General features: G+C 39.6%; 1 protein-coding gene across 2 annotated transcripts in view; it reads right to left on the minus strand.

Moving 5' to 3' along the window:
* LOC127442784 (cell adhesion molecule 3-like) overlaps positions 1–13,960 on the minus strand; it is a 103,986-nt gene extending 90,026 nt beyond the window's left edge. For both annotated transcript variants that reach the window (XM_051700970.1, XM_051700971.1), the window contains exons 1-2: positions 13,789–13,960; positions 11,346–11,508 (exon numbers count right to left, since the gene is read on the minus strand). In XM_051700970.1, the coding sequence (XP_051556930.1) occupies positions 11,346–11,430 (85 nt within the window). In that variant the 5' untranslated portion in view covers positions 11,431–11,508; positions 13,789–13,960. The remainder of the gene's footprint in view (positions 1–11,345; positions 11,509–13,788) is intronic.
* Between the last annotated feature and the right edge of the window lie 2,153 nt (positions 13,961–16,113).

Below are 16,113 nucleotides of genomic sequence, written 5' to 3' on the forward strand. Positions count from 1 at the left end.
CAGGCCCCCTAGTTTGAAATGTTTAAGCATACTCAAATCAAACAGTTCCTGTCAATATTCTGTACCCCTTTACCGTATACACTCACTAAACACTTTATTAGAAACACCTGTACACCTTCATGCAAATAATCAGCCAATAGTGTGGCAGCAGTGCAGTGCAGTGCATAAAATCATACAGATACGGGTCAGGAGCTTCAGTTAATGTTTACATCAACCATCAGAATGCGGATAAAATGTGATCTCAGTGATTTTGACCATGGCATGATTGTTGGTGCCAGACGGGCTGTTTGAGTTTTTCTGTAACTGCTGATCTCCTGGGATTTTCACACACAACAGTCTCTAGAGTTTACTCAGAATGGTGCCAAAACAAAAAACATCCAGTGAGCGGCAGTTCTGCTGACTGAAATGCTTTGTTGATGAGAGAGGTCAACGGAGAATGGTCAGACTGGTCCGAGCTGTCAGAAAGGCTATGGTAACTCAGATAACCCCTCTATACAATTGTAGTGAGCAGTATAACATCTCAGAATGCACAACATGTCGAACATTGAGGCGGATGGGCTACAACAGCAGAAGACCATGTCGGGCACTTTACTAGGACCATAGTGTTCCTAATAAAGTGCTCAGTGAGTGTATATTAAGACTAGTCTTTATACTAATATTTTATATATTGGCTAGTTGCTCACAGGTAGACCTTTTAATATCAGCATAAAGGTCTGACTATGACTAAGTCTGGTTATTCTGTCTAAGAACTGCCAACTTGGACAGGAAGGGGCCATCTGACCAACATGTCAAGCAACCAACCACAGTGCGCATTTTTTATATAATGGTTAAGAGGTGTGTAAATCGGAAATCAGATATAACCTTAAAAGCAAAGGGGAATATACGGGTGTGCTCAAGGATATACTGTTTATTTGCTAATAAGTGGCTAAAACAAAAGTCTGGAATATCCATGAAAAATTCAATGCCATGGACTTATCCAACTTTGGCAAATCCAGCAAATTGTTCCCCGGAAGCCATCATTGTAATAGCCGGGGGTCCTATTTTAAGAGTGCTAGCGCTAAGCGCAGCGTATGCCATAAATCATAAATATTTCTATATATATTTCATATATAGTGATAAAAAAAAAATCATACCAAATCCAAATCTTTTACCCTCAGGCCCCTTTTTGATTTAAAAATCACTCTGTATCAACAGGTGGAAAAATACCAATACAAATGATATCATAAATACAACTGAAAAATAAACCATGACCTATAGATAGTTTAACACAAATCTAATACAGTTTTGTTTCATAAAACTGCTAACAGTGATTGTCATGGACTTAATTTTCTATATTTAATATAACTATATATTTTATATAAGCTAACTATATTTTCAAAGTTTGGACATGAACTTTATTACCATCTGCTGATGAAATCTCCAAACTGCAAATGTAGAAACTGAGTTTACACTTTGCGCTGAGATAAGACATGCTTTTGTAATAGTAGCCAGCTGGTAGGTAGCTGTGCAGTGTGTAAACTTCACTCACCTTGCCTCAAGAGGTGCATTAGCAACTGACGCTAAAGGCTTTAGCCTCCTCGTTAGCGCACCCGCCTCCCATGCCGGAGATACCGATTCGAATCCCGCCCAGAGCAGGTCAAGTAGGACCGGTTACACTTTTCAAACTTCTTAGCGCAATGACCTATTTCTCAGGAAATGAAGCTTTGCACCACTTAATTTGCATACAATACAATCACAGTTTGCACGCATAAACCAACAGATAGCGCAAATACTCTCATCTACGCCCACTTGCGCTTTGCACTGGCTCAAAAATTGCACTTAGAATTAGCGTTCTCATGAAAATTGGACAAGACGTAGCATACGTAATTGCACAAGGGAGCCTTATTTCCCAGTGGATAAAAACCTATGCACCCTGACTCTCTGAAATTGGCTGGTACAGTCTGGAATGGCATTCGATTCCAAAAAGAAGAAAAAAATGCTTGTTTGTCAATCCATCCCATTTATTGTATTTTGATCCCCTTGACACATTCCGTCTCTATTTAGCGAGTGTACTTGTTCAAAAATATTTAAAGCTCATTATGCTTCGCTCTAGTCAGTTGCAGACACTGGTAGAGGCAGCATATTCGAGAGCGGCACCAGACCACGCGCCCCTGCAAAGACGAGCGTTCCGCTTCTGTACCACGCCATGGTCTGATTTCTGATTCATAGAAATCATGTAATATGGAATCAAATGTCCATCCATTTATTAGATCCACTGATATGCAGTAATGATTTTCTTAGTTTTGTTAAAAAGCTGAATACCCAAAAGGGTTTTGAATCAGGAATCAATCACATCCATAGCGACATCAGATCAAAATATCATAGGCCTACAACTTGAGAACAAATGACCACTCGACCAACACACTGTAAAAGGTTTCACTGTTATTTGTATATTGATGTGTGCTCCATTTTTGTTGATTCAGCATTTATTTTTATTTTGTGTTATTTTTTCTTTTGACATTTTTTTTCTAGCAAATATACAGTAGGATGGGGCGTAGTAGTCATTTTAAAAGTGTGTGGGGGGGGGGCAGCTGTCAGTATGTGGCTCGCACAGATCCAACACTTACAGTGCAGTATTAATATATTACAGTATATATCAATATATTAGTATTATATTAATATATAAGTATTATATACTTATATTTGTAGTATTTTAAAGATTCAAGTATTGCAAATTAATTGCAAAACAAAATTTCTTGCTCATCTTGTGGAGCACTTGCTTCTGTTTCACACATGACAATAAAAGACTGAGCACAAGATGGTCATGAATAAATTATTTAATCAATTACAATAATGACAACTGTGCTTGTGCACAATTTTATTTTTTTACTCTGTGCTTGTGCATTGCGGTATTTACATTTATCCAAGTGGTTCGAGTGTTTTGACTACGTGCATTAAAAATTAGTTCAGATCCATTTATGATTCATTCAGTGACCATTTCTGGTGATGCCAGAAGGTGGCGACTACAGTATGTCGTTCATCCACACTGGAACGCTGTTACCCTCCACTGGAAGCGGAGTAAAAACTCTCTCCATTGCCTCATACTTTGGAAAACGATGATGTTAGGAAACTGTAAACAGAATTCTCAAACAAAAATGGATTAGTGGGATGTGGCCCAAAATGCAGAGTTTTGGCCAAATTTCAAGACAGCATAAAATCCAACAACAGAACTGCGTCAAAGAGATTCTGCTATATTGTTTATAACACAGTATTTCTGTGGCATGATTAAAAAAAAATCCAACACCAAACTGAAGACTATAGCTTATCCTGTATATTGTGCCACAGATGAGTGCCCCCAGTGTAGACAGCTTGGTTGATTTTAATGGGAGCGATTTAGGTTTGACAAGGCAAGTGTCCAATGTAGACACTGAGAAATTGTAGGTTGTTTATGGCTGCCAAGCAACGCTGCAACTTGCCGCATAAATAAAGAATTTAAGACTTTTAAACTTGCCTCATCCAATCACATTTATAATGCATTACTGCAGTAAGTCTTCTGTTTTTAATTCAAGTAAAAAACAGAAGGTAACTTATACCGCCCACCCCTACTTGCATGTATCCTTAACAGAGAAGGCAATTTCAGAATGCATTGTAACAAAAAACAATGTTTCATTTCAGTAAGGGTGCTGTCTTATAAGCCTGCTACCGATGCCAACTACCGATGTAGGCAATAGAAAAAAAGATGGCTTACTAACTTTTGGAACAGAGCTTATATCCTGAACAAAAGAAACAATGCAATGTTGAACATTTTAAAGCAACATGTATCTTAACATTTTGTTTAAATGGATTGTAAATGGCAATGGAATGGTGTTAAGAGGCAAATAGTATGGTCACATTGGCATATGTAGCCATATTTTCAGTACTCTTACATATGGGTTAAAATAGCAGAACAATATCTGTCTGTACAGATGTACACACAGAAGAGCAATAACAGCAGTAGCCAGGAAAGAAAGAACATTCTGTATCTCTCCTTGAAATTGAACAAGTAAATCAAGTGAGACAAAACTGTAAGCTAATTAAAAAAAAAAAAATCTATAAACCAACTAAAGAATCCATGAATATGGGTTCTGGAGTTCAGCAAATCATAGACAAAGGTAGTTGCATGGAGTTTTCCCCATAAAGAGCCTCTCCTGTGTTTTCTTACGGTCTGTGAGAGGATGGGTTACCAGGGGTTAAGATGTGCAAAGTGGGTGGATAATTTGTGGCCTGTCGTCTGACTAATCAGTTTTTTAGTGATCCATTACTCTGCATTATTTATGCTAAGTAGACATTCTCTTCACAATAATTTGTAAAGAACATTCCTCTAAAGATCTCTTAAAGGCATTGGATAACACACACACACACAGTACACAAGACAATACATAAACAAATACCCCTACACCCCTTTAATCCTGACATACTTTCACAAACATGAGCGCATGTCACCATCAATAAGGTTTAAACATTAAGATACTAATATCAAATGAAACACTAGTAGCACCACAAATCAGAATTAAACTGTGTCTCAGCTCAGCGGAGGGTTACAATGTAATGCTTCAACAGACCGACAACAACCACACAACATTACGAACAAACAGTAAGTCTCATTTAACCTTGTAGTGTCACTTTTGTTGAAACTGTGATGCACAGTTATTAAGTCCAATGAAATTAGCCCCAGCGCTGCACAGTTCTCTTTAAAATGACCTTTCAGAATTTATCAAGCCAGTTATGGAGGATATCCAGATGCCTCCACCACATGTTGAGCTGCTTGCAGACATGTCACAGAGGATGTAACACACATATCAGAGGATACGGGTGATTGGTGCAACTCACACACACATCAGAGACCATCAGTGATGAACTGAGCAACACATTCGCTCACACACATGCAGACATCAGAGAAAAATTGTGAGAGCTGAATCACTAACACACACACACAGACACACACAGGGTTGGGAAGTAACAGAATACATATAACAGGATCACGTATTTAAAATACAAAATATTTGATAATAAGAATACAATTACATTCAAAAAGTATTTGGATTAATGAAGAGATTACGTTGCATTTTATTGTCATTTGTTTCATTTAATATTTAGTCTATTCAGTTAGAAAACATTTATCCATATAAATGATGCGATCCAATGAGCGTTTGAACAGCGGTGAAATTTTTTTTTTGATTTGTTACTTTCATATGAGCAGATAGAATGCACTTTAACACTGTTATGAGTGAAAAAACATGAATATGTTGTCATTGAGGAACTTACCCTTTGGGAGCTTAATAGAGAGAATCCACATACAATCAAAAAAAGATTGCGTTGTATACACTTTGAAGTTATTTGATGTTTGGAGCAGCAAAAAAGTAGTAAACCTTGTATGAACTGTCATGTGAACGTTTAGCTTTATGCTAAGCTAAAATGCTATTTCTAGCCCTTACATGCACCTGTCAACAGGCATGATTATATTTTTTCTATCAAGAAAAATAAGTAAGACCCTTGATATTAGGGCAAATATGTACTACAAAAATCTTATTCTTGATGAGAATTTCTGAATGGGTTTCCTGTAAAAATATCTAAAATCCTTGAAACAATACAAATTTATTTAATCTTGTTTTAGAAGCGACATTACATAAGATATTTAGGCTTTTTAGCAGAAAATTTATTTTTAATATAAGTGTATTTTGTATTACTGTACTGACATTTTCTTTCACTTGTTGTTAATTCTGTGCTATTAGATCTGTACTTAAGAAGTAATCCAATGTATTTAGATTACGTTACTGACCTTGAGTAATCTAACGGAATACGTTACAAAAGACATTTTACAGCATGTATTATGTAGTCTGTAGTGGAATACATTTTAAAAGTAAACCTCCCAACCCTGCACACACACACACACACACACACACACACAAGAACACTTCAGAGAAGATGAGGGAAGAACTAGACTCATACACACTGAACTCATACCCATACACACACTACCATGCACACACATTAGAGAATATGAGTGAAAGGCTGAACAACTCTCTCTCTCACACACACACTGACATATAGTATGTACAAATCAGATGAGGGAAGAATTGGACTGCACCAGGGACTAGTCGACTAAAGTGAAATTAAAGGGAATCTGGAGGACTTTAAAATGACACGGATAGGTATCGGCTCCGATACTGACATTTTTAAATGGATCGGGTATCGGTCCGACGAGCCCGATCCAAATCCGATACTGTGTGTTAGTCATGTTCCTTACTGTCAAGCTCAAAAAATGACATAAAAGAACCATAAAAACACAATAAAAGTAGTTCATATGACTCATGCATTTTATTCAAAGCCACCTGAAGACGTGCGATAGCTCTGTGAATCACAAAAGGCTGTGTTTAATAAGTAAATATAAAAATGCACGCGCAGCTCTGGCGCGTCAGTGAATGGCGCTGCTCTGTTTACACACACCCACGGCTATTTTTAGCCTTCACTCAGTGTGCAATATTTGAGCACTACTCACAAACAGCATCTCAGATGTAGATGCTCATTAGTTCGGTTCACTTATAATATGCATTTAGAATGGCACCGGAGGTGCTTTTTTTTTTTTTTACCAGAATTTGAATAAGAAGCGAATTAAACTACTGTGAACTGCCTACAAACAGACACATACAGGACTTCCTGGAGAGTTTAGAATGTCAAAATAAAAGCGTGAGGGTTTAAAAGTTAAAGGTGCACGATTGAGATATATTACTATATATTACTATTATAATATATTATTATTATTATCATTTGTTTACAAATTATAATATTTAAGTTGAATGATTTCCAAAAAATAACTGTGTGAATGAAAAGTGGACTGATATCTTACAACTAAATTGAACAAAAATGAGATCTGAATCTTTTAAAGTCCAGATACAAGTTGAAAAAAAATTGCAAAAAAAAAAAACTGGCTTCTTTTCTACTGAAGACTTGAAGACTGGAATTACTTTTAATTTTGCTGCTACATTATCCAGTATACTAGTTAACAATAGTTTTTCTTAATAAGCTATACATTTATATTAAAATAATGTGTAGTTAGAGGTTTGTGTTTCTTTACATATTAAAGAGTACTCCCAATTAGTTCCACACAATAATGTAAAGATATTCTAAACTGATTATGCAAAAAAACAACACTGGTATCAGATCGGGATCGGTATCGGCCGATAGTGAGATTTCCGATATCGGAATCACATCGGAAGAGAAAAAGTGGTATCGGTGCATCCCTAGTAATAATGCTTATACACAATACAGACAGGACAGAGCAGCATGCATAGACTTTGAAGCAAACAGCTTGATTTATCTATTAACCTAATTAAAACGTCATAGCCCTTTGCAGTTAAATAATCGCACAATGTCATACCGCTATTTTATTTTAATGAATGGCCCCTTATTAACATGACACAGCACCAATAGAAGTTTATTAAAGTAACCTCTAAAAAAAGCAGTGTTTTGTTTCAAATGACTGTATGTAAATATCCACTTTATCCAATGATTGGTTTGTTCTCCGTTTTCTGAAATATCCCGATGCTGTTTTACTGAGTGAGAAACTGCTGCAAATTATTCTGTGAAATAGCAGTCCTAACAAATCAGATTGAATAGCAAATCGATTCAGACCTTTTTGCAACTCAAGACAATTATTTATTCGTGAATCGGGCATCACTAGTTCTGATTCAATGCAGCCGACTAAATTACGGGACGCGTCATAATCGATGATTTTGTCAGTGAACATTTTTTTGTCAGATAAGTCAAAGCTTTCACTGTATATTTTTTTAAAAGGGACTCAACTGGTCTCTGGGGTTAAGTCCGAGTCCACACTTGTTTGAGTTTGAGTCAAGATTGAGTCCAAATACTCACGAGTCCATGACAAGACCAAGACCATGAAAATATGCCCGGTCTCGAGTACTACAACACTGGTATCAACACTGATAATGTTGAGAACATTTCATAGCTACGGTACATAGCTTTCATACAAATGCTACGGTAACCTGCAATATAAGCAAACTGGCCTCAAATACAACCGAAATATTACTGTTATGCTGACCTGAATGCTGTTCGCTCCTTCAAAACACGATTCGGCGACAGTTGGAAAAATGCTTCAAGTTGGAGTCCAGTGATATGACGGAATGCGTTCCCATTATCCTCGGCACGCTAGTTCCCATGGCCACCCAAAACCATCCTTCAAGGGAAACACCTGCAGCTACAGGTAGTCCAGGCTAATCTAAATATGTTTAGACGCTTATGTTAACTTTCAGCTATATTACAGCTCAACATATGCCTTTCTATTGTGGCACACTTCTAATAAGACTGCTCAGACCGTCTGTCATTATTTTCCCCTCAGGTGTCAAACTAATATGCTCGTTTCTGTGGCAACCTATATGACCCCAGTCACAGTCTAGCTGGCTTTCTAATGCCTGATGACAAATTGCTAAATTGGTATTTTTTGTAAATACATACAATTAGCTAAAAACCATAACATTGTAGCAAACATACAGTACTGTGCAGAAGTTTTAGGCCCTTGTGAAAAATGTTGCATAGTGAGGATGTCTTCAAAAATAATTACATAAATAGTTTTCATTTATCACTTAATGTCATACAAAGTCCAGTAAACATAAAAAAGCTAAATCAATATTCAATGTGACCACCTTTGCCTTTAAAACAGCACCAATTCTCCTAGGTACTCCTGGATACAGTTTGTCTTGGTTGTTGGCAGATAGGATGTACTAAGCTTCTTGGAGAATTTGCCACAGTTCTTCTATCTATTTAGGCTGTCTCAATTGCTTCTGTCTCTTTATGTAATCTCAGACTGACACGATGTTCAGTAGGGGGTCTGTGGGGGACATGACATCTGTTGCAGGGCTCCCTGTTCTTCTATTCTAATCTTTTCTATTTGCAAAAGTAATGTTTGGGAGTCTAACATTTATATTTCCTATTAACACACTAAAGCTGAAGATATAAATAACAATCTTACGACAAATGCTTTTGTGAAAAGCTATTTTAGCCGATCTACTTCCACGAGACTGAGCCATTGTATTAGCCATGCCCCCTCGTTCCAAAATCCCACACACCAAAGACACCAAATCAGCTTTATTGAGAACGACAACAAGCAGAAGCAGTTGTCAAAAACAACAGCAGCAAAATAGCGCCCTTGACTGACAACTGTCATGAACAACAATACATACCTTTCCATGAAAAGAAATGAAAAAATTGCTTACAGCACATTTAACCACAAACTCTCATGACCAAGGGCGAATTCCAATTGAAAGTGATCATCCCCAGGGGCGTACTGGCCATCGGGAGAACTGGGACTTTTCCTGAAGGGCCGTAAGCTGAAATGGGCCGCTGTGTTATGCAGAACGAGCCACAAAATGGTGCCGTGATATGCCGAAGGGGGCATCAATATGCAGAAAAGGACAGTGCACCACCCCCGATTTCTCTTCCCAGTCCGCCCCTGATCATACCTATGCCCTACTCACTACGAAAGACAGAGCTCTTGATTTGGGCACTCTGAAGGGAACATGGCATTACAGTTTAAATGTAGCCTTCACTAAAAGTCTTCTGAAAGGGCCCTTTATGAAAAAATTTACATTCTTACTTTTGTTTGGAACGACCTTTCGAGTGGCGTCCCCTTTGCCAAGTGCCCTTCACGGGTGCAAAAATGCCGTTTGGAAAACGCCCCGAATGTCACTGGGGGGACTTTTTGCCTGCACTACTGAAATGTCACTGAAATGTGACTGAGTTCGGATTTGCATACTACTATACTACTCATACTATTTCTGCCATAGACACAAATGGCAGAAGTAGTAAGAGTACAATGGGTAGTATGCCATTCCGAACTGAGCATCTGACAACATATATTCAACTGATCACTCAAATGCCATTGGCTCTTGGTGTCATGTGACCGATCTTGTCATGTGTCCGATTGCAACAATGTAATTTTTGGATGTATTTTCATGGAGAGAATCCTTTAGTTTCACTCTGTTCCTCATGTGTAGCTATCGTATGGTTTCAGAAGACTTTAAATGCAGCATGAGTTGCTTGGTAAGATATTGTAACTGTTCTTGTTTCTGCGTGTTATGCCTTTCATATTGTTGGTAGGTTATTATTTTGTTTTATTAGTGGTTAGGTTTAGGGATGGTGTTGGTTAAGGGGATCTAAAATATTAACATGATTGTACAGTATAATGTTACTAAACGATAACACGTGATGAATCCGATGATTGCCGAGCCTGTGACGGAATCGTCCGAACTAAAGAGAGAATGGCATGGCAATGACATTTTGATGATGCATCCAAAAAGTCGGTACGGTAATGTTTTGGTCATGAGACTGCCCTGGTCCTTAAACAACCACTCCTCTACTGCATACAAACCAAAATATAGGTTTAATTACATATACGAAAAGCATGTACACACTCACATATACATTAAGAATGCAGCGGGCTACTGGATATGCAGAGGCACAAAAAAGTACAATAATGAATAATGCAGTGAGCAGCAAAAACAGCTGACAGAGAGTGTGTGTGTGTGTGGGGGGGGGGGGGGGGTTACCAGGACATTTCTTTAGGTTACAAACTGGTAATTACAAGGGTACTATGCTATAAATGTGATTTATGAGGACATTTCTAGTGTCCCCATAATTAAAATTGCTTAAAGGTTTAGGGTTAGGGGATAGAATCTATTTCATACAGTATAAAAATCATTATGTCTATGGAGAGTCCTCATAAGGATAGCCGCACCAACGTGTGTGTGTGTGTGTGTGTGTGTGTGTGAGAGATGAGAGAGAGAGAGAGAGAGAGAGAGAGAAAGAAAGAAAGAAAGAAATATTGAGAGGAAATAAATATAAATGTCAAAATATAAATGTCAAAGAAGCAATCTTTAAAATGCCCATATTGATTGACCACAATTCTACATTTCAACACAAGCTCATTCCTTACAAAACCAAGACTTTATCATGAAAAAGGACAACGCTCTCTCAGCACCAACATACATCAATAGTTATCTACTGTATATTTTCACTTAAACTGTTGGGAGATTTAAAGATTCTGTTCGGTCTTTAACTCCAGAGAGTAACACTTTAACAGCCATACACCTACACATAGTGTAGCCAGAGTACTGATTCAGCTCAACTCAGTTCGAATTGCCAGCTAGGATTGTGTAATGTGTGCAGCATGTGCTTTAAAAAAAACTGAGAGAGAGAGAGAGAGAGAGAGAGAGAGAGAGAGAGAGAGAGAGAGAGAGAGAGAGGCTGAGTTCCCAAAACAACAGACCACAGCAGAAAATTCCGTTAGAGCTGATGGGGGGGGGGTCTCTTACCCTTCTCATTGTTGCTTCGAACCGAAGTTGCGAGAAGCATCGTCAAGGCCACGAGCGCCCTGAGAGCGGACCGCTGGAATGTCATACTGTGACGCTGTCTGTACGTTAAAACGAATAGTCCTGTCGATGCCCGGAGACGTGAAGAAGCTCACCGAAGCCCTGGCTGGAAGAAAGGACACACACACACACACACACACATTAACAGACTGAGTGCGCAGATTGGCCGCGTTGGTGCTGAGCACACACACTTTAGACTCGTTTACTCACGCGCTGCCCCAGTGATTCCATTGATCGTCTCGTGCCACTCCCTGTGTGTGATGTGACGCGGTGATCGAAAACATTCCCTTCCCTATTCAGTAACCGAGAAAACGATTCCGCATCGACAATTGCAACGTAAAATCGAGCGCTTGCTGACAGATTTCAGATCTGTGGAACTGCGAGGAGGGACGTTTTTCCTGGCCGTGAAAATCTCCCAGTTGCCTTTAAGAGCTCGCTCATTATTCTCCCGCTCTGACCGCTGTGCGCGCGAGAGGAAGATGCACCTGTGCAGTGGCCAAAACACAAACACACTATTCCCATCGCGCGAGAGAGAGAGAGAGAGAGAGAGATGTTTAATGTTCTTGTTCAAATAAAGAGACAGAGAGAGAAGAGGGACAGCGAGGAACCGAAAAAGGATGTAAAACTGTAGTTATGTTTACAGTTTTCCTCTCTAGCCTCCCCTCATCTCCACTGTCGCGATGAGGTGATGATACCTGCTGCAATTCTATGCCACGCGACCCGAAACGGGGCTCTCGCGCCGCCTCTCTCAATCCTCAGCTCTTTTCTCGCACTTCTCTCCTATATATTCCCCTCCCTCCAGCTGAATACCAGTCCCGTTCTCACATACGCGCAAACGGGACACCCCACCGAACCACGGAAAACAGAAGCAGGTGCACACAGTCCGAGCGCGCTGAATGTGTAAGAGCGTCAGGGATGCTGGTGTAGCTCGAGATTGGGAGGGGAGAGGACGCGCGAGGAGCAAAGCAAAACATTAGGGGCCGTTTACACGACAACGTTTTCAACTAAAAACAGAAAACTTTATATGCGTTTTGGCTGTTCGTTTACACGTCAACGGCGTTTTGGGGCCTGAAAACTCAAACTTTTAAAAACGGGTTTCAAAGTGCAAGTTTTTGAAAACGATGCCGTTATCGTCTCCGTGTAAACATACAAAAACGCGAATTTGTGAAAACGATGACGTCATGCGCACGCGTATTACGTATTATATCAATAATATTGGATTGATAGGCATCAATTTGAGATGTATAATTATCAGTATGAATACTGGTGTCTGTGCAAATAACAATAATAAACAATTTATTAATTTGGAGTGTTTTGTATGGAGTGTGAACATTGAACAGTAGGCAGAACCTGCTATTTGAAAATCTTGAAATTAATGTATGGATTCAGATGGGAAAAATGTATTTGTATTTTAAATGTTATTTATTTACTTATATTTGATGTACCTTTACCCTGCAATTCATTCACCCACCGCTTATGTATACAGCCTATAGACAGAGATGTGATGCCATGTACAGTATTCAGTGATATGCTTAGAATATGAAAACATGAGGCAATACACAAGGCCTCTCTCTCCATCAGAAGATATCCATATATCAGAGTTCTGTCTGATATCCAAAACCAATCAACATCAACAGCTTGTTATGTTAACTTACTCTTCTACCAGCCCAAGGGTCAGCAGAGGGAATACAGAAGGCAGAAGACGAAGTGATGGTAAAAATGAGCAGAGTTTATTGAATAATCTTTAGAGTTCAGTCTATAGGCATGCGCGCCAGTACTTCAAAACAACGCGCGAGACATTCAAAAATACAATGGCCGACTACAGGACTGTTTGTGCTGCTCAAGATTTTGAGTTTATTGACGCTTCTCCAGCAAAGTAATTGTAGTAATAAAGCAACCTTATCGTCCGTCCAGACAAAATTGCTCGATGCTTTCTCCATCTTCACTGTTTGTATTCACCGCTCTGTGGAAGAATGTTTATGTGCGCAGGCGCGTAGTGTTTCTTTACAAAGTGACATCGTCAACTACTGGCCTGGCATGCATAATACAGCGTTTTTAGTCGTTTTCGCGGATCCCTGTGAACGGGGATCGTTTTGACAACGTTGTCGTCTGTACGCGAAACTTTTCAAAAACGCAAAGGAAAAACTTTTCCGTTTTTAGCACATCATTGTCGTGTAAACGTACCCTTAGTTTAACACATAGGTTTTCTGACCGGTGCGCCCGTTAGAAGAGGTGCGCGCGGATGCAGGCGCATTCCAGAGCGTGCCCCTATTTACAAACCTGACAGGTGTATCAACCCCACCCCCCAATAACCGCCAGGACGCCAACGACAATAATGCCCCTGCGTGTCTGTGTGCTCATAAGGAGGTTAGATTATAATACGCACCAATATATGCGCTCCTCGTGATGCCCGTTGGCTCCGTAGGTTCTAGAGTGTCGGACCCGTCTATGCCTGCTGGTCCCAGTGGATCTGTCTTGTTTCTCGTTCCGCCCTCCGCTGTCTTCTTGTTTTTCTTGCCTTTTCCTCTCTCCACAGCTACCGTTCACTGCAGCAAAACAGTCTGTCGGAAAGCACTGAGAAAGGGAGAGAGATAGAGAGAGGGAGGGAGGGGGCAGGCGCGCAGGGTGGAGGGGGAGGGGTGGGGATTTTAATACGATTTGGCCGTGCCATTTGGATAATAGGGAAAGAGCATACTGTCTGAAAGAGATTATAATAATAATAATAATAATAATAATAATAATAATAATATATTATTATTATTATTATTATTATTATTATTATTATTTTATTATTTAGTGTAAGACAGAACTGCACACAGAGTTTGTAGCCTCGCCTGCTTATTTAGGCAGGAGGCTCAAGGTGTGGTCTTTTGAATCGAGTCCCCGAGCGCGCCGGGCCCTGGAGACTTCGCCGACTGCTCGGGAGGCCCGTGCGAGAAGAGGGGAGGAGACTCGCGAGAGGATTTAGGGATTAATTCTGCACGCGGATTACTCGCTGTGCGGTGCGAGGGGACGCACGGGGTTAAACATGGACGACTGCACGAGAAGCAGATACCTCGAGCTCGGACTCGCGGTCTCAAGTAGCCAACCGGAGTGTCGGAGCGGGCCAGCTCCGTTTTACCCTCCTCTCGGCCCAAATCACTGTACAGTAACTTTGCCAACCATCAGTGTATCGGGTTTATTTCATTTCACGGCGTAAACAAACCATGAAACAGATTAGACATCGGAATAGTGATGATAGGCCATGTCATCTCGCCCAAAGCACATATTTAATCACTTTATGCGGTAAATAAAAGATACAGTATGTTTGTAGTGTTATCATTCCAGCCTGTTCACGGACGTCAACACTGTCTTCATCACTGATACGGATGAGACAGTGGTTACATCTACTGGTCAAGAGACTGTACTGCGATTATTCCGGTGTTCCCAGAAAGCGTCGGTTACATCATTCCACACCTGAACAGTTACGTCTATCGGATTGTGTTTTTATTTAGACGCCTACTATATCTTTCTGTCTGCGTCAGATGGACCTTTAAAATCTATTGTTTTTAATCAGCGCCGATCCCCATTCCAGAGCGCTCGCGTCATTTTAAAGACACACTGACGTCATTATCCGCAGAGCTGTGACAGTCCACGCGGTCGAGCGTGTTCGCCCGTGACCTGCGCAGTTTTTTTTTTTTTTTTTCAGAAGCGCAGAAACCAACACCCTATAGTTTCTGACTTGCCCAGGAGTGTGATGGAGAGATACGAAGACAGAGAGCGATAAGCTGAAGAGTGCGTCTCAACTATCGGTTTTAATGGCACGCTTGCTGTAAATCTATAGGTCAAATATAATTGCATTAAGTGGCCTCTCTGTCCACGAGCACTCCTAGATACCTAGTGCCTGTAGAGTGGAAAGAAAAGTAATTTACAAACGCATTATAAATCATTACAACATTAATAAAAAAAATGTGACTTTCATGTAATACTTGCCAAATAATGAGCATTTTAACTTGCATGTTATAAAAGCCTAATAAACGCAATTATTCATACTTATATTAATTAAAACATAAAATGCCCTAAATTCATGCTTTATTTTGCAGTGCATCAAAAAATAGATTTGAAAGGAGTGATTATGTCGTTTTACTACAGTCTGCTATGTGTTTATATGAATTAAAGGGGTAGTTCACGCAAAAATGAAAATTCTCATATAATTTACTCACCCTCATGCTATCCGAGATGTATATGACTTTCTATCTTATGCTGAACACAAACGAAGGTTTTTAGAAGAGTATCTCTGCATTGAAGGTCATTGTAATGCAAGTGAATGGCACCAACATAAAGGCAGCATAATAGTAATCCATACGACTCCAGTGGTTAAATCCATGTCTTCAGAAGTGATATGATAGGTGTGGGTGAGAAACAGATCAATTGGATTACTTTTATGCTGCCTTTATTTCCTTTTGGAGCTTCAAAATATTGGTCACCATTCACTTGCATTGCATGGACCTACAGAGCTGAAATATTCTTCTAAAATTCTTCATTTGTGTTCTGCAGAAAAAAAGTCATACACATCTGGGATGGCATGAGGGTGAGTAAATGATGAGAGAATTTTAATTTTTGGGTGAACTATCCCTTTAACTGTAATGTCTTGACTCACCTGTGTTGTCACTTGTCATGTTGATGTCAAAATAATGGTGCTATACTCAGAGTAGTGTCCCAACTTTCTAAA

Source organism: Myxocyprinus asiaticus, chromosome 6 (assembly GCF_019703515.2).
Source record: "Myxocyprinus asiaticus isolate MX2 ecotype Aquarium Trade chromosome 6, UBuf_Myxa_2, whole genome shotgun sequence".
In the NCBI taxonomy this organism is placed as follows: domain Eukaryota; kingdom Metazoa; phylum Chordata; class Actinopteri; order Cypriniformes; family Catostomidae; genus Myxocyprinus; species Myxocyprinus asiaticus.